The sequence below is a fragment of the Zootoca vivipara genome, chromosome Z (genome assembly GCF_963506605.1).
Source record: "Zootoca vivipara chromosome Z, rZooViv1.1, whole genome shotgun sequence".
Lineage (NCBI taxonomy): Eukaryota > Metazoa > Chordata > Lepidosauria > Squamata > Lacertidae > Zootoca > Zootoca vivipara.
The window spans coordinates 446,423-466,187 of NC_083294.1; the positions used below are offsets into that span (position 1 = coordinate 446,423).

At 48.6% G+C, this 19,765-nt stretch overlaps 1 protein-coding gene across 13 annotated transcripts in view; it reads right to left on the reverse strand.

Moving 5' to 3' along the window:
- The window catches only part of DAB2IP (DAB2 interacting protein), a 328,791-nt gene that overhangs the window by 25,532 nt on the left and 283,494 nt on the right, over positions 1-19,765 (reverse strand). For all 13 annotated transcript variants that reach the window (XM_060270258.1, XM_060270257.1, XM_060270265.1 and 10 more), the window contains 3 exons: positions 17,048-17,284; positions 9,649-9,850; positions 2,265-2,443 (listed from right to left, as the gene is read on the reverse strand). In XM_060270258.1, coding sequence (XP_060126241.1) covers positions 2,265-2,443; positions 9,649-9,850; positions 17,048-17,284 — 618 coding nt within the window. The remainder of the gene's footprint in view (positions 1-2,264; positions 2,444-9,648; positions 9,851-17,047; positions 17,285-19,765) is intronic.

Consider the following 19,765-nt stretch of genomic DNA (forward strand, 5'->3'; position numbering starts at 1 on the left):
AAAGCCTCCCTGAACAGGGCTGCCTTCAGATGTCTTGTAAAAGTCTGGAAGTTGTTTTCCTCTTTGGCATCTGTCGGGAGGGCGTTCCGCAGGGCAGGCGCCACCACCGAGAAGGCCCTCTGCCTGGTTCCCTGCAACTTGGCTTCTCGCAACGAGGGAACCGCCAGAAGGCCCTCGGTGCTGGACCTCAGTGTCCGGGCAGAACGATGGCGGTGGAGACGCTCCTTCGGGTATACTGGACCGAGGCCGTTTAGGGCTTTCAAGGTCAGCACCAACACTTTGAATTGTGCTCGGAAACGTACTGGGAGCCAATGTTGGTCTTTCAGGACCGGTGTTATGTGGTCTCGGCGGCCGCTCCCAGTCACCAGTCTAGCTGCCGCATTCTGGATTAGTTGCAGTTTCGGGGTCACCTTCAAAGGTAGCCCCACGCAGAGCGCATTGCAGTAGTCCAAGCGGGAGATAACTAGAGCATGCACCACTCTGGCGAGACAGTCCGCGGGCAGGTAGGGTCTCATCCTGCGTCCCAGACAGAGCTGCCCTGGACACAGAATTGACCTGCACCTCCATGGACAGCTGTGAGTCCAAAAAGACTCCCAGCCTGCGCTCCTGGTCTTTCAGGGGCACAGTTACCCCGTTTGGAACCAGGGAATCCTCCACACCTGCCCGCCTCCTGTCCCCCACGAACAATACCTCTGTCTTGTCAGGATTCAGCTTTCCTCGTGGGGGAGGGCGTCATGCAAACAGCTCAGAAACAGCTGTTTTTAGAGAATCCTGGAGTTGGAATGGATTCTCCATGTTTCACTCTGCCCAGTGGATACTTCCTAATTATTTTATCTCATCGAGGAGGCTTACAGAATTTGTTTTGCAAACCAAGTTATGTTTATGCATATATTTGATGTATTTAGAGAAGCACGGAACTGCAGAGGTGGAAGGGGACCTCAAGGGTCACCAACTGCTTGCAATGCAGGAACTCCAGCTAAGAAGCCGGCCTGTCGAGACGGGCGCTGCCTGCCTGTGCTGGGGGGAGCCTGCTCTTCCCCTTAGGCATCTGGGGCTGCCTCACCCTGCAGCAATTCAGGGCTCCGGAACCATTATACAGTGGAACCTCGGTTTATGAACACCTCGGTTTATGAATTTTCGGTTTACGAACGCCGCGGACCCCTCTGGAACGGATTTGATTCACTTTCCATTACCTTCGATGGGAAAGTTTGCTTCAGTTTAGGAACGCTTCACTTTATGAACAGACTTCCTGAACCAATTGCACCCATGCTTCGGGTTAAGTACGCTTCAGGTTGAGTACTCGGCGGACCCGTTTGGAACGAATTAATCCACTTTCCATGGGAAAGTTCGTTTCAGTTTAAGTACTCCGCGGACCATCTGGAACAGATTAATCCACTTTCCATTACTTTCAATGGGAAAGTTCGCTTCACTTTATGAACGCTTCAGTTTATGAACAGACTTCCAGAACCAATTGCACCCATGCTTCGGGTTAAGTACGCTTCAGGTTGAGTACTCCGCGGACCCGTTTGGAACGAATTAATCCACTTTCCATTACTTTCAATGGGAAAGTTCGCTTCAGTTTATGAAGGCTTCAGTTTAAGTACTCCGCGGACCATCTGGAACAGATTAATCCACTTTCCATTACTTTCAATGGGAAAGTTCGCTTCAGTTTACGAACGCTTCAGTTTATGAACAGACTTACGGAAACAATTGTGTTCATAAACCGAGGTACCACTGTATTAAAAAAGCCTCTTGTTCTGCAAACCGCCAAGAAGGTGAACAATTGATTTTCGACGGCGGGGGAAGAAAATGGGTTTTTGCAACAGCTAATGCTCTTAAGCCCAGATCAAAGGTGGGGTGGTTTTACAAGGATGGTTAAAGGCATGCTGCTCTGAGAGACAGCCTTGTGCATTGTTTAAATCACCCGCCCCCCACCCCGCTTACACAGAGAATCTTGCTAAATCTGCCACCCCTCTCCAATGGCTCATTTCTCCAGTTTAAACATACAGCTTCCACCTGAAATTTATCCATTTCAATGTTTTACATTTCCGGGCCTTCGAAATGAGGAGCTGCGCGAGGCGGCAGAAACCTTTAGCGGGCGAAGTGTTCATCCGTCATGGCCACCTTTTAGCCTCCCCCCCCCCCCTGCCCGTGGCTGTCCCCCACCCCCAGCCAGCTTTTCCACAAAAGCTCTCCCCCATTTGCCTGGCAGGGCCCTTCTCTGCTCCGCCCCCCACCCCACCCCCACCCTTGCCCGCCCTTACCCAGATAAGTCGTTCTCGATCACCATCTTCTGCAGCCCCACAGATATGCTGTTGCTGGCGTTGGGCGGTGAGGCAGCATGATCGGCTGTGATGGAGACTTGCACGCAGGACGGGTTGCTGAGGGCCGAATTGACATCCCTCAGAATGCGTGGCAAGGGGCCAAGCTTTGTTGCCGTGCTCTGGGGGAGGGGGGGGAGAAACGCAACCATCACCGACCATGCCGACCCTAGCCAGACAACAGAGAGGCGTCCAGTTCCGCCGTCAAATATTTTGTTAACTGGAGTCCACTATCAGCTTGACGCAAGAGGTTTCCCAGTGTGATGCAGCAGCTCAAAAAGCCAATGCAATTCTGGGCTGCATCAATAGGAGTATAGCATCTAGATCAAAGGAAGTAATAGGACCACTGTCTTCTGCTCTGGTCAGACCTCACCTGGAGTACTGTGTCCAGTTCTGGGCACCACAGTTCAAGAAGGATACTGACAAGCTGGAACGTGTCCAGAAGAGGGCAACCAAAATGGTCAAAGGCCTGGAAACGATGCCTTATGAGGAACGGCTTAGGGAGCTGGAGAAGAGAAGGTGAAGGGGTGATATGATAGCCATGTTCAAATATATAAAAGGATGTCATACAGAGGAGGGTGAAAGGTTGTTTTCTGCTGCTCCAGAGAAGCGGACACGGAGCAATGGATTCAAGCTACAAGAAAGAAGATTCCACCTCAACATTAGGAAGAACTTCCTGACAGTAAGAGCTGTTCGGCAGTGGGATTTGCTGCCGAGGAGTGTGGTGGAGTTTCCTCCTTTGGAGGTCTTTAAGCAGAGGCTTGACAGGCATATGTCAAGAATGCTTTGATGGTGTTTCCTGCTTGGCAGGGGGTTGGACTGGATGGCCCTCGTGGTCTCTTCCAACTCCATGATTCTGTATGGGGCTTGAAGACTCTGAATGCCTTAGATGGAAAACAGACACTGGGCCCTTCCCCATCTACACATCGTGGAAGAGCAGGACAGATCACCGCGCTCCCCCTTCTCGTTTCATGAGAACGTGATAAGAGTGTTGCTGGATTGGGTCCATGGATCACCTAGCCCAGCATCCAGTTCTCACAGGGGCTGACTGAGTGCCTAATCCTCTTTGAAACTCCCTCCCTGTGGGAGGGAGTTCCACAGTTCAACCATGCCTCTCAATCACCAGGCAGAGATGCGCCAAACATAGGGGCCTGGGCGTGTGGTTTGGGGGGGAAACAACAGCCTTAGGTGTCAAACTGAGACCTGTGCCGTGCCCAATTATGCCAGTGGGTCAGGTGCCAGGAATGCAGCCCCCCAACTTTTCCAGTTAAAATATAGAGTTTGGGATATACTCGACGTATAAGAGATACGACCCGGCGTATGAGACGCCCCCCGACTTTTGAGAAGATTTTCCTGGGTTAAAAAGTAGTCTTATACGCAGGAATATACTGTACCTGTGATGTGTCCATGTAAACAGGAAGTAATACCTGTTGCTGTTGTACCATTTCTGTTACATGAGAACGCCATGTGTATTGTTTTTCAATCTGCTGTTTGCAGTCTCTGTTCTGTCGTTCGTGTCGCAGTTTCCAGCCGAGATGGACCTGGCTGGAGTTGCCCTGAGCAATAAATCTCTGTTTTTAATGAACAAGGGAGTGAAAGTGCGTCATTTGCACAGGCACCGAAAGCTAGATAAAGTTCCCCGCTGCAATCGGACTGTCATCTTGAACTTCGGAAGGAAAATTCCCGGACGTTTTAAAAACAAGGCTTGACGTTTGTGACGGAAGCGTGCTGGGCGAGGAGTTTTTGCGACGCTTCCAGAACACAGCCAAAGTTGCCGTAGGCAGATCGATTCCCTGCTATCCTTCTGTCTCGCAAGGTTGTTGTGAGGGACAGGGGCTACAGACAGCCCCCTCCCATCCTGAGAAGCAGTTCTTCCCCGAGGACCAGCGGCAGCGGAGAGGGGGAAGAGTCCAGCGGGGAAGCAGGAAGTAGAGGACATGGCTCTGGCAGGGTCCCAGAGCCCCTGCTCCGCTTGGGAGAGGAAGGAAGGGAGAGGGAAAGGGGGAGGAAGGAAAACACGGCAAGAAGACCTTTCCCTCCAGTTCCGGAATCGCGCCGAAAGAAACGGGGGAGGAGATTTGCGATTCCCAGACTTCTTTGTTGGAAAAGAACGCGGGAATCGCCATTCCAGGCTTCTGACCCAGACTGAGAACATGCATCTTGTACAGCTCCAGCACTGTAAATAGTTTGCGCACAATAAAAGCACGAAAAGGCAACATTCTGGAGAGTCGTTACTCTAGAGTAGCCCCAACGGGCCTCCTGTGACAGTTGTGTTTATTGTTGTTTGCCAATGGGATAATTGGACAACACATTCTACAAAGTGTTTCCAAGGACTGTGGTTGGATGAGAGTTGCTGCAGCAATAGGGTGGCAGAAGAAGGGGGTTGGGGAGAGGACGAAACAGCCAAGATGGTGCATCCTTTGCCCATGGAGCATGCGTGCTGACGGGAAGCAGACTCAATGGACTCTGTCTGGCGATGTGTTGTCTTTGGAGAAGATCAGTCTACATCCCAATTCCAAAGAAGGGCAGTGCCAAAGAATGCTCCAACTACCGCACAATTGCACTCATTTCACACACTAGCAAGGTTATGCTTAAAATTCTACAAGGCAGTCTTAGGCAGTATGTGGACCGAGAACTCCCAGAAGTGCAAGCTGGATTTCGAAAGGGCAGAGGAACCAGAGACCAAATAGCAAACATGCGCTGGATTATGGAGAAAGCTAGAGAGTTCCAGAAAAACGTCTACTTCTGCTTCATTGACTATGCAAAAGCCTTTGACTGTGTCGACCACAGCAAACTATGGCAAGTTCTTAAAGAAATGGGAGTGCCTGATCACCTCATCTGTCTCCTGAGAAATCTCTATGTGGGACAAGAAGCTACAGTTAGAACTGGATATGGAACAACTGAGTGGTTCAAAATTGGGAAAGGATTACGACAAGGTTGTATATTGTCTCCCTGCTTATTTAACTTATATGCAGAATTCATCATGCGAAAGGCTGGACTAGATGAATCCCAAGCAGGAATTAAGATTGCCGGAAGAAATATCAACAACCTCAGATATGCAGATGACACAACCTTGATGGCAGAAAGTGAGGAGGAATTAAAGAACCTTTTAATGAGGGTGAAAGAGGAGAGCGCAAAATATGGTCTGAAGCTCAACATCAAAAAAACCAAGATCATGGCCACTGGTCCCATCACCTCCTGGCAAATAGAAGGGGAAGAAATGGAGGCAGTGAGAGATTTTACTTTCTTGGGCTCCTTGATCACTGCAGATGGTGACAGCAGTCACGAAATTAAAAGACGCCTGCTTCTTGGGAGAAAAGCAATGACAAACCTAGACAGCATCTTAAAAAGCAGAGACATCACCTTGCCGACAAAGGTCCGTATAGTTAAAGCTATGGTTTTCCCAGTAGTGATGTATGGAAGTGAGAGCTGGACCATAAAGAAGGCTGATCGCCGAAGAATTGATGCTTTTGAATTATGGTGCTGGAGGAGACTCTTGAGAGTCCCATGGACTGCTAGAAGATCAAACCTATCAATTCTTAAGGAAATCAGCCCTGAGTGCTCCCTGGAAGGACAGATCGTGAAGCTGAGGCTCCAAGACTTTGGCCACCTCATGAGAAGAGAAGAATCCTTGGAAAAGACCCTGAGGTTGGGAAAGATGGAGGGCACTAGGAGAAGGGGACGACAGAGGACGAGATGGTTGGACAGTGTTCTCGAAGCTACGAACATGAGTTTGACCAAACTACGGGAGGCAGTGCGAGACAGGAGTGCCTGGCGTGCTATGCTCCATGGGGTCACGAAGAGTCGGACACGACTAAACGACTCAACAACAACAACTGGCGATGTGTTACTGAACAAACTAATTGGGAATTTGGTGTGAACCTCTGCACTTGAACAGCCCCCCCCCTGCAGTTTCTGATAGCTAGTTTTCTCTTGCATAGGAGACGAGATGATCTCAGAGCAAAAAAATAATCTGGACTACTTCCCCTTAGCTTGGAAAACTGAACTGGAGGCCCCAGCCCCAGCCGCCCACCCCCTCAGGCCCAGCAGGCTGATGTCAAGGGTCCCCCAATCACCTGGAATGTACCAGTTTAGGGAAGGCCTGCTTTCCAGACTGTCCCGTTTTAATAGAGGGTTTTGTTTTGCCTCATTTTTTGAGTTACAGGTAGGTAGCCGTGTTGGTCTGAGTCAAAACAAAATAAAAAAATTCCTTCAGTAGCACCTTAAAGACCAACTCAGTTTTTTTTATTTTGGTATGAGCTTTCGTGTGCATGCACGATCGTGTGCATGCACAGATGCTTTCGAAAATCAGAAAAATCGAAATTAGAGACGGAGTTATTAGAGACAGATCACAAGAATTTGTCCAGAATGTATAATTTGTTGTTAGAATGGCATTTGAAAGATGAGCAAACAAAATCAGTTATGATTGAATGGGCCAAGGATCTGGGTCATAATGTGATGATGTCGGAGTGGGAAAAATTGTGGAAGAAAGGTATGAAAGTTACGGCTTGTACGGTGTTGAAGGAAAATTTGATGAAAATGATGTATAGATGGTATCTGACGCCGGTCAAGCTAGCTAAAATGTACCACAAAAGCGACAATAAATGTTGGAAATGTAAACAGGATGTTGGCTCATTCTACCATATGTGGTGGACATGCCCTAAGATAAAAGGCTTCTGGGAAATGATTTACAATGAATTGAAAAAGATGTTTAAGAACACATTTTCGAAAAAACCGGAAGCCTTTTTGCTTGGAATAATTGGGGAAGAAATCCCCAAGGATGATGTTAATCTGTTTATGTATGCCACCACAGCCGCTAGGATTTTATTAGCAAAATATTGGAAAAAAGAAGAATTGCCTTCGAAGCAGGAATGGCAAATGAAAATGATGGACTATATGGAATTGGCAGAATTGACAGGAAGACTCCGGGACCAGACAAATGACAAAGTTTCAAAGGACTGGAAGAAATTTAAAATGTATATAGGGAATGTATTCGATAATTAGAGTTTGAATATCCAGGAAAGTAAAGAGGTTAAGGCATTAGGGAAACAATAGAAGATTTAAAGTTTGAAATTAGGGTAAATGATATGAAGATGAATTAATTTGGAAGTTTTAAAGGGATTGCATGATGGGAAAGAAGATGATTTAGAAACTGCTATAGAAGTCTAAAAAAAATGAAAACCAGATAGTAGGGAATTGGGGAAGCCTGAAGACAATGAGTATTATAATGGATGAGAAATGATATATTTTTCTGTTATATTTTTGTCTTTTGTATTTTGATGTTTTTGATATGTTTTTGTATTTTGTATTTTGTATGTTTGTTGTATGTTTGTTGAAAAAATGTTCAATAAACAATATTATAAAAAAAATAAAAATAAATAAAGACCAACTAAGTTTTTTATTTTGGTATGAGCTTTCGTGTGCATGCACACTTCTTCCGATACACTTGAAACAGAAGCAACCAGGCCCTTATGTATATTCAGAGGGTGGGGGGTGGGGGAGATGGGAATGGGTGATAAAAAAGCAGGTCTCAAAGCAGCTGTTTTATTACAGAAAAATTTCAGAAACAGACTGGAAAGAGAAGTTGCTGAATTGCAACTCATTAGCAAGCTTAAAACCGTGGAGCCACCTGGAATGAACAAAGACGTAGGATTCTTATCTCATTATACATGATCAAGCTTTCCTTAGCACCACAGCCCTTGCTTCCCCCCCGCAAGACCAAATGCAGTCATAAACAGTCGTTAACAGTCATCAACAGGTTTACCACTCCTATCAGCCCATCACCCATTCCCATCTCCCCCACCCCCAACCCACCCTCTGAATATACATAAGGGTCTGGTGGATTCTGTTTCAGTGTATCTGACGAAGTGTGCATGCACACGAAAGCTCATACCAAAATAAAAAACTTAGTTGGTCTTTAAGGTGCTACTGAAGGGATTTTTTAATCTTATTTTTTGAAAAAGAATAATTCTTTACTTAACATTTACCAACAGCAGCCAAGAATGTAGAACTTGAGCTGGCAAGATCCAACCTAAGTTAGATGGAAATAAGGTTCGCTATGGTTTTTAAGAAGCCTGCAAACTCTGATGGTCACAAAAAATCCAACTAATTTTGTTCTCACAACCATGTGGCTGGGGGATGGATTTGGCATGCAAATTCTGCTGTCAAAGTCAGAACTCCTTTTTGCTCCTGAGTTTCCTGTTTTCAGCCAGCTCCTCCAGCCTGCCTGTCTTTGCTTATAAACATATCCCCAGTTTTGTATGCGGACCGAGACTCTCCCGATGAAGAAGGAATGTTCAAATGCTGACAAATCACTGTTGATTTCACATGATTATACAGTGGAAGCTCGGTTTATGAATTTTCGGTTTATGAATTTTCGGTTTATGAACACCGCGGACCCACCTGGAATGGATTAATTCATTTTCCATTACTTTCAATGGGAAAGTTCGCTTCAGTTTATGAACGCTTCAGTTTATGAACAGACTTCCGGAACCAATTACACCCATGCTTCGGGTTAAGTACGCTTCAGGTTGAGCACTCCGCGGACCCGTCTGGAACGGATTAATCCACTTTCCATTACTTTCAATGGGAAAGTTCGCTTCAGTTTATGAACGCTTACTCCGCGGACCGTCTGGAACGGATTAATTCACTTTCCATTACTTTCAATGGGAAAGTTCGCTTCAGTTTATGAACGCTTCAGTTTAAGTACCCCGCGGACCGTCTGGAACAGATTAATCCACTTCAGTTCATGAACAGACTTCCGGAACCAATTGTGTTCATAAACCGAGGTACCACTGTACACTGCATTTTTAAAATTATTGCTTTGGTGGGGTAGTTTACTGACGGGTAGATATAGTTCAAGCTATGGTTTTCCCAGGAGTGATGTATGGAAGTGAGAGCTGGACCATCAAGAAGGCTGATCGCCGAAGAATGGATGCTTTTGAATTCTGGTGCTGGAGGAGACTCTTGAGAGTCCCATGGACTGCAAGAAGATCAAACCTATCCATTCTGAAGGAAATCAGCCCTGAGTGAACCCTGGAAGGACAGATCCTGAAGCTGAGGCTCCAGTACTTTGGCCACCTCATGAGAAGAGAAGACTCCCTGGAAAAGACCCTGATGTTGGGAAAGATGGAGGGCATAAGGAGAAGGGGACGACAGAGGACGAGATGGTTGGACAGTGTTCTCGAAGCTACGAACATGAGTTTGACCAAACTGCGGGAGGCAGGAGTGCCTGGCGTGCCATGGTCCATGGGGTCACGAAGAGTCGGACACGACTAAACGACAACAACAACAACAGATATACAACTTCAACAAGCCAACAGGTTACCTGGTCCAGCTGAATCACAACCTCCCAGAGCAGAGAGTGCAAGGTGGAGAGTTCGCGGCCAAGGTCAATGTACCCTTCGAAGCCGGCCGTGTTGGAGAGCGTCTCCGGGTTGGAGATCTCCAACAGGAACCGCTGCATGTTGGTCCACTCGTGCTCCAGGAACTGGTTCATGAAGGACATGTATTCTTCTTTGCTGCCAAACCTGTTACGAACAAAGCACATGAAGCGGTCTGGTTGGCCGCTGTGAGAACAGGGCGGTGGGAGAAGGGAAGTCTTTACATCCGACCCAGCGGCCAGGTCCCCCCCCCCCGATGCTCATTAAGAATGGAACCTCCATGCCCAGAGGCTTACCTTCCAAGTCCCGGACTGCAGAATCCGGGACCGGCAGCCGTGTGACACCGGAAGTTGCGTCGACGTCGCTTTGCCCTTCTATGGGCACCCAAAATGGCCGCCGCCGGCTTCAAAAGGAGCTTCTGCACATGACCGGAAGTGCGTCGGCGCGACTTCCGGTGTCGGCGGCGGCCATTTTTGGTGCCCATAGATGGGCGGGGCGACACCGGAAGTCGTGTCTATGCACTTCCGGTCATGCGTAGAAGCTACTTTGGAAACATCACATTATACTTAATTACTAATTACCAAAACAGAGGTTTAGTGTAAGGCCTAAAAGCATATTTTTAGCATATATGGTGTACAAGTACAATGTATAATATTGCATATAAGGCATAACTTTATTAATTACACAAAATGTAAGCATTTAGTACAATTTATACCTAAGTAATTAAGTATAATGTGATGTTTTGACGCAACGCATAATATGAGTGGTGTTTTATTGTTTAATGTTTATGTTTACTTGTTTAGCACACGGTTTGCTTAATTGTTCCATATAATTTGTTCAAAACCATTGGTTTTTCACTTAAATTATCAACCTGTTTTATCTTAAAAAAAATAAATATTGCAGAAAATAAGAGTAGGCAACTCTTATTGCTCTACTTCAAACCTAAAATTTATGTTGATTAGTTCGCAATTTAACATGCTGAGAATAAATGAGTCCAATTCCTATGTTTTCGTCGCTCGTAGTGAGGCAAAATGTCAATCTGTAGGAGCAGGGTCTAAATATGAAGCGATTTGTCCCCAATTTGAAATTTGACTATGTTTATACCAGACATCCCCAAACTTCGGCCCTCCAGATGTTTTGGACTACAATTCCCATCTTCCCCAACCACTGGTCTTGTTAGCTAGGGATCATGGGAGTTGTAGGCCAAAACATCTGGAGGGCCGCAGTTTGGGGGTGCCTGGTTTATACCATACGCCTGATATAAGATCGAGGGAGGAAACGTTTTCCCCAAAAAAGTTTTTTATGACCCACCCTACTGTCTATGGCATGGGACCCAGGTGGCGCTGTGGTTAAACCACTGAGCCTAGGGCTTGCTGATCAGAAGGTCGGCGGTTCGAATCCCTGCGACGGGGTGAGCTCCCGTTGCTTGGTCCCAGCTCCTGCCAACCTAGCAGTTCGAAAGCACGTCAAAATGCAAGTAGATAAATAGGAACCGCTACAGCGGGAAGGTAAACGGCGTTTCCATGTGCTGCTCTGGTTCGCCAGAAGCGGCTTTGTCATGCTGGCCACATGACCTGGAAGCTATACGCCGGCTCCCTCGGCCAATAATGCGAGATGAGCGCGCAACCCCAGAGTCGGTCACGACTGGACCTAATGGTCAGGGGTCCCTTTACCTTTACCTTTACTGTCTATGGCAGAGCCAACTAGCCAGAGTTTGGGGTGTTGCTAGGTACATTGGAGACGTGGAATAAAGATGCACGGCCCAAGTTAGGGTGGTGAACAGGTGTGTTTCCCGCCAGAGCCGTGCTTTTGCAGACTGTACCCACCCACCCACCTTGCAAGCGTAGTAAACAAACTTGGTGATAGCGAGGGGGGGGGAGGAGAAGCAGGGGACCTGGTGCAAAACACACACCGACGGCGCACCTGGTTGGGGTGCTAATGTCTGGAAATGAAGCTACTTCTCCTGTTGAGCCGGTGATGGTGTAGTGCAGGCACCCCCAACCTTCGGCCCTCCAGATGTTTTGGACTGCAATTCCCATCATTCCTGACCACTGGTCTTGCTAGCTAGGGATGGTGGGAGTTGTAGTCCCAAAACATCTGGAGGCACAAGGTTGGGAAACACTGGTGTAGTGGTTAGAGCAGCCTTTCTCAACCTTGGGTCTCCAGCTGCTGTTTCGACTATACCTCCCATCACCCCTAGCGAGCAAGACCAGTGGTCAGGGATGATGGGAGTTGTAGTCCAACAACAAAAGTTGAGAATCACTGGATTAGAGAACCTGGGGGACCAGGGTTCTAGCCCCCACTCATCCCATGAAGGTTTTTTTGGATCCACCTAGCTCAGTATTGCATGCACTGACTAGCAGCACTCCTCCAGCGTCTGAGACTGGGACCATTCCCAGCCCTAACTGGAGATGGCCCAGATTTGAGCTTGGCTTCTTCTGCATGCAAAACAAAGCTTGGATCTTTCCCCAACAGGTAGGTAGGAAGCCGCCTTATACCACGTCCAACCATTGTTCCACCTAGCTCAGTATTGCCTACAGTGACTGGCAGCAGTTTCAGATAAGGCAGGCATGTCAAACCTGCGGGCCTCCAGATGTTTTGGACTACAATTCCCATCTTCCCCAACCACTGGTCCTGCTAGCTAGGGATCATGGGAGTTGTAGGCCAAAACATCTGGAGGGCCGTAGGTTTGACATGCCCGAGAGAAAGGATCTTTCCCCAGTACTGTCCAGAAATGCTGGGGGGATTGAATCTGGGGTGCCATGGGTGCAAAGGAGGCACTCTCCCCACTGAGCTGGGGCCATAACAGCACGAGAAGAGCCTGCTGGGTCAGGCCAATGGTCCATCTGTCCCAGCATCCTGTTCTCACTGTAGCCAACCAGGCACCTGTGGGATTTGACCGCAAGAGCAACTCTCCTCTTCTGTGGCTTCTAGCAACTGGGACACTCGAAGCAGCAGAGCAGAGCCATCGTGGCTAGTAACCCTCAATAGCCCTCTCCTTTTATATCTCTGCACATGGGTGTACCCAGCATGGGGCAGGGTGGGGCAGCTGCCCCCCCTAGAAGCAAAAAAACAAAAAAATTAAATCGTCCTGCTTCACGGTGGCTGCAGCTGAGCTGGAGACGCGCCGGCGTCCCGCAAGAGGAGCCTGAAGCGGCTCAGCAAGGCGCAGCGGCGTCGCCTGGGGCAGCCGGGGGGGGGGGCGTCTGTCACATGCATAAAGGCTAGCGGCGCCACTGGGAGGAAGGGACCCGTGCGAAGGGAAAGGAGGAGCAATGGAGACAGGGAAGCGGCTTCCTCCTCCTCTCCGTTTCTCCCAGCGTGAGGGCAGCGCGGGAGCCGCGTCCCTAACCAGCCCAGCCCAACCCCGGCGGCGCTGCCGCCACCACTTACTGCTCCTGCCGGCTGCCGCCCGATGGCGCGCCCAACCCCGCTGGCCCCGACTCCGAGGGCTGCCCATGGGTCGCCCCTGGCGGCTGCAACACCAGCAGGACCCACGTGAAGGGGAGGGGGCTTCACAGGAGGTGGAGAAGGCGGAGGGGCTCTAAGCCGCAGAGCCAGGCCTTGCCCCCGGGGAGGGACGGAGGGAAAGGAGGGCGGACCTCAGCTCGCCCCCCTGCCGGGTCTGTGGGAATCAGAGGCAACTTGAGTGCGCAGCTTCTTGGCTGCTCGGCCAGCCCTCCCTCTCTCCTCCTCCTACTCAGGCGGGGCAGCCGTCGGCGGAGGTGGCGAGGGAGCACCGCGCTGCCCCCCCCACAAAGTGGAGCCCGGGCCCTCCTGCCCCCCTATTGTGATGCCCCTGGCAGCGCCCAGGATGAAACTTCTTCCCGGAGTCAGTTTCACCTGGGCTCCGTAGCCCCGCCCACCTTCCCACTTTGTGGCCCCTCCCCTCCCGTGCCTTGGCCCTGCCCCTGAACCACCATGGCTTGCCGCCCCCCCCCCCTAGTTTTGATCCTGGGTACGCCCCTGTCTCTGCACTGTTGGGCCAAGAAGATTCTTGGGTGGTGGGAGGGCAATGCCAAATTAGACGGCCGCGTTGGCAGGGACGATGGCTGGCCAGCAATTTGAGCAGGTGGGTGTACGAGTGAGAGAGAGATGGTGGAGGAGGGCTTGATCCTGTCAACTCATGCAAAACAGATGCATGTCTCTCCTCTGTTCCAGCAGACCCCATCTGAAGATGCTTTTGTCGGCAAACTCACTCACTGCTGCTACTACCCTCTCTCTGTCTCTCTCTCTCTGTCTCTCTCTCTCTCTGTGTGTGTGTACAGATTCTCTTTCGGTCACTCTCTATCTCACAGCTCAGGATAAGCAGCTCAGAGCTCCTGAGCAAAGCCAGCGGGGAGATTTCTAAAATCTCTTCCCCTTTTGTCTCCGCCAAACCTACAGGCTTAGTTTTGAAAACCGACAGCACGACTGTTTCCCCTCGCCAGAGCTGAACCTCCTGGTTTTAGGGGCTTTTTAAAAAAATCGTAGCGCCAAGATGTGCAGGGTGGGGGTGGGGAGCCTTGTGCAGAGTGTGGGGTCCAACACGTTCCCTATCCTGGCTCCATTTGTGAGCTTGCTTCTCTCGCAACTGGAACGGCAACTGCAAAGATAAATCGGCCCACCTATTTCCTAGAATCATAGAGTTGGAAGAGACCCCGAGGGCCAGCCAGTCCAACCCCCTGCCAAGCAGGAAACACCATCCAAGCATTCTTGACATATGGCTGCCAAGCCTCCGCTTAAAGACCTCCAAAGAAGGAGACTCCACCCCACTCCTTGGCAGCAAGTTCCACTGCCGAACAGCTCTTACTGTCAGGAAGTTCTTCCTAATGTTGAGGTGGAATCTTCTTTCTTGTAGTTTGAAACCCCTGGCCTAGAGCAATGTTTCCTGCTTGGCAGGGGGTTGGACTGGATGGCCCTTGTGGTCTCTTCCAACTCTATGATTCTATGAATCCATTGCTCCGTGTCCGCTTCTCTGGAGCAGCAGAAGCTTGGGGTCGCTCCCAACTCTATAATTCAATGCTGATGCCGGTCACTTAATAGCAAGGAAGAGGCATCCTTATCCAGATTTCCCTCCCTGTGCAGTTCTGGGGCAAAGGGTTGGGTGGGATGTTGTAGTAGTAGTAGTAATTTATTATTTCCACCCCACTCCTCTGGCTGGGTTTCCCCAGCCACTCTGGGCGGCTTTCAACAGAACATTAAACTTGCTGGAGCATCAGATGCGAACCTCACTTTTGTACAGTGAGTTACATTCCAGCCATGCAGAAGGCAAGAGGCTCCCGTGCATAAAAAAATCTCTCCACCCAGGCAAGCAAGCAGGAGGCATTGGCACAATTCAAGGGCCTAGAGCAGTGGTTCCCAATAGACGGTCTGCGGACCCCCAGGGGTCCGCGAGCTATGCCAGAGGGGTCCGCAAGATGCTATTAGAATTAAAAAATATATTAAATATATTTCGTATGATAACAGATTTTTTGTTTTGGCCGCTTCCTGCATGAGCAGAGTCTAGCGCAAAACTAGAATTAGATAGAGGCAGTAGTTCCGCTGTATGCCGCTAGGTGGCGCTTGACAAACACTCCTGTTTTGCAAAGAGGCAGCGCGCGCATTCGACTAGCGCTCACCTCCCCAAGATGCTTGGCGCGCGCCGGCTTCATTTGTGCGCTACTGCGCAGGTCCCCTGTCTTCTCCATTCCCCTCCCTCCTCCCTGGCGCGCGCTGCCTCTTTGCAAAACCGTTGTGTTTGTCAACAAAGCAAGCATTTTCTTCCATGTGTTTCATGAAAAACAAATATCGGAATCGGCTCGACATGCGGTCGGATTTCAGAGTGAAAGTTTCAAGTTTGGAACCTAATAAGTTTCAAGTTTGGAACCTTTTTTGGTTAAAAAGTGGTTCGTTAAAACGACAAAGGCCTACAGATGAAGAGGAAGATAATGCATTTGATATTTCAGAAATAATGGACTCAAAGGACAGATTTGACTCATCTCATTAAGAACTGAAAATTAAAACTCACTGTATGCTGATGGAGTACTCTGTTGTAACTGTAAAAAACGTATAGATATAAAATAGAAAAAGACTCTTAATTTGGCTCTCACTTTTTAATTTTAGGATTGGGAATTAATGGGGGTCCTTGTCACAATAGCGGCTCGATGAGGGGTCCTCGAGAAAATTTTGTTGGGAACCCCTGGCCTAGAGCAATGCATAATGAATGGGTGTGGATGAGGGAGAGGGTGTGTGTTCTGGAAGAGGGCCAAGGGGCAGAGAGAGAGGGGGGGCCTGGATGGCCACTTTCAGCTCTCTGGCCCGAGGTTCCCCACCCCTGAGTTATGATAAGTCACAGCCCCCAGAAAATCCCCGTTTGGTATGATCTCAGATTAGCAGAGCTGGGAAGTATCTTTCCCAAAGAGCTTTGGAGAAGCAGATGGGGAGCAGCGCGTAAGGAATACTGCCCTGACCCTACAAGCTGCGGGGTGAATTACTGAGCGCGGAACGCAGCTGCCTGAGAATCTTAGCTGTTTCTTTTCCTAATTCAAGTTTCTAGTCCTTACTGTGGACTAGTGTGGAGGCAGGCAGCCGGGCCGTGCATCCACAGCAGTGACCACAGGAGGAATGACCGCTGGGAGGAGGGCAGAGAGAAGGAACGCCGCGGTGCATCTGCAGCAGCACAACCGGACGCCTTCCTCTGCCCCAGCTGCAACAAAACATGTCTCTCCTGTATTGTTCCCCCACAACAAGCGCAGCAGCCTGCCAACCGCTTGACATCCCCTGCAAAGACGCACTCCTCTACTGTCTCCTGAGACAGACGGATGCCAACAACTGTTGCCAGTTGAAATTTAAGAAGCCAGAAGGGTGCCCAGATGAGATTCATATCCCTTGGGGCAGAGGGAGGTGGGCCTGCTGCCCTCGCCTCTCATCCAGCAGAATGAAATACAGTGGTGCCTCGCTTAACGAATGCCCTGCTTAACGAAATTTTCGCTGAACGAAAGGCTTTTTTCTAGCTGAGGTTGCCTCGCTGGACGAATTCGTTTTCGTCTAGCGAATCGCGGTTTCCCATAGGAATGCATTGAAATTCAATTAATGCGTTCCTGTGGGCAAAAAAAAATCCCCCCCAAATTCAATGCATTCCTATGGGCTTCGCAAGACGAATGTTTCCGTTATAAGAAAAGACCCGTGGAACGAATTAAATTCGTCTAGCGAGGCACCACTGTATATGCAAATTGGGCAGATTTACAGCCATTCATGTGGGCAAAATGGTGAGCATTGGGAGCGCTCGGCCTCCAGACCTAAGGCAGCTTCCCGGTCGTTTTTAAGAGAGAGAGAGAGAGACGGAGAGAGAGAGAGAGAGGAGTTCCTGGGGGAAAGGTTTACTTTGCAAAGTTGGCCAGGTTCTGCGTGACCTTGGCGATCAGGGTCAGGGTGCGGGCTGTGCGGTCATCGGGGTACTCCTGGAGGAGGCTGAAGAGGGAGGGCGACATGATGGCCGGGCAGAGGAAGCGGAGGAACAGGGAGGCGCTGATCAGGCGCTCACTGATGTCTGGGCGGCCGCGGCTGCTGCACTCCTGGCGCCACGAGGCGAAGACCTCCTTCAGCTCTCTCGGGAAGACGCTGCAAAGAGAGGCAAGAGGAGGGAAGGTGGGTGCCAGGCCTTTTGCTTCCCCAGAGAGAAATCTTTTCTTTTTTTAAATGATTTTTATTGGTTTTATATACAGTGGAACCTCGGTTTACGAATTTTCGGTTTACGAACGCCGCGGACCCATCTGGAACGGATTAATCCACTTTCCATTGCTTTCAATGGGAAAGTTCGCTTCAGTTTATGAACAGACTTCCGGGACCAATTACACCCATGCTTCGGGTCAAGTACGCTTCAGGTTGAGTACTCTGCGGACCCGTCTGGAACGGATTAATCCACTTTCCATTACTTTCAATGGGAAAGTTCGCTTCAGTTTATGAATGCTTCAGTTTATGAACAGGCTTCCGGAACCAATTACACCCATGCTTCGGGTTAAGTACGCTACAGGTTGAGTACTCCGTGGACCCGTCTGGAACGGATTAATCCACTTTCCATTACTTTCAATGGGAAAGTTCGCTTCAGTTTATGAACGCTTCAGTTTATGAACAGGCTTCCGGAACCAATTACACCCATGCTTCGGGTCAAGTACGCTACAGGTTGAGTACTCCGCGGACCCGTCTGGAACGGATTAATCCACTTTCCATTACTTTCAATGGGAAAGTTCGCTTCAGTTTATGAACGCTGCAGTTTAAGTACTCCGCGGACCGTCTGGAACGGATTAATCCACTTTCCATTACTTTCAATGGGAAAGTTCGCTTCAGTTTATGAATGCTTCAGTTTATGAACAGACTTCCGGGACCAATTACACCCATGCTTCGGGTCAAGTACGCTTCAGGTTGAGTACTCCGCGGACCCGTCTGGAACGGATTAATCCACTTTCCATTACTTTCAATGGGAAAGTTCGCTTCAGTTTATGAACGCTTCAGTTGATGAACAGACGTCCGGAACCAATTACACCCATGCTTCGGGTTCTGTACGCTACAGGTTGAGTACTCCGCGGACCCGTTTGGAATGGATTAATCCACTTTCCATTACTTTCAATGGGAAAGTTCGCTTCAGTTTATGAACGCTTCAGTTTAAGTACTCCGCGGACCGTCTGGAACGGATTAATCCACTTTCCATTACTTTCAATGGGAAAGTTCGCTTCAGTTTATGAATGCTTCAGTTTATGAACAGACTTCCGGGACCAATTACACCCATGCTTCGGGTCAAGTACGCTTCAGGTTGAGTACTCCGCGGACCCGTCTGGAACGGATTAATCCACTTTCCATTACTTTCAATGGGAAAGTTCGCTTCAGTTTATGAACGCTTCAGTTGATGAACAGACTTCCGGGACCAATTACACCCATGCTTCGGGTTAAGTACGCTTCAGGTTGAGTACTCCGCGGACCTGTCTGGAACGGATTAACTCACTTTCCATTGCTTTCAATGGGAAAGTTCGCTTCAGTTTATGAACGCTTCAGTTGATGAACAGACGTCCGGAACCAATTACACCCATGCTTCGGGTTCTGTACGCTACAGGTTGAGTACTCCGCGGACCCGTTTGGAATGGATTAATCCACTTTCCATTACTTTCAATGGGAAAGTTCGCTTCAGTTTATGAACGCTTCAGTTTAAGTACTCCGCGGACCGTCTGGAACGGATTAATCCACTTTCCATTACTTTCAATGGGAAAGTTCGCTTCAGTTTATGAACGCTTCAGTTTATGAACAGACTTCCGGAACCAATGACACCCATGCTTCGGGTTAAGTACGCTTCAGGTTGAGTACTCCGCGGACCTGTCTGGAACGGATTAACTCACTTTCCATTGCTTTCAATGGGAAAGTTCGCTTCAGTTTATGAACGCTTCAGTTTATGAACAGACTTCCGGAACCAATTGTGTTCATAAACCGAGGTACCACTGTACACATCAACATCACACATAAAACAGATATTAACGAAAAAACAACAACAACAAATAACAAGAAAAAATACAATGCAAATAAAAAAACATAAAAATAAGAATACTTTTAAACAAATATCGACTTAATTCAACTCTTACAACCATTGTTTCTTGTACTTCCCCAAATCCCTTCTAACTGATTTCCCTTTTCAATTCGTCTTTAGCAGTTTCTTATTCATTGCTTCAAATATTAATCATCATATTATTATTCCTTCCCTTTTTGCCTTAGTCCTTTAAATTTAGTTCACTTATCTTTTTTCCTCCCATCTTACTGTTCCCTAATGCCTTAACAACAAGCTATTCCCATAGATGCTCAGTCTTTTATGTTCTAAAATATTTCCCTAGATATAGTTTGAATTTCTTCCAATCTTCCTCCATCATCTCATCTCCTTGGTCCCGGAGTCTTCCTGTCAGTTCCGCGAGATCCATAAAGTCCATCGTCTTCATTTGCCATTCTTCTACAGTAGGCAGTTCATTTTTCTTCCAGTATTTCGCAATTAGAATCCTTGCTGCCGTAGTAGCATACATAAAAAAATTGACATTTTTAATTGGGATTTCATCTCAGAGAGAAATC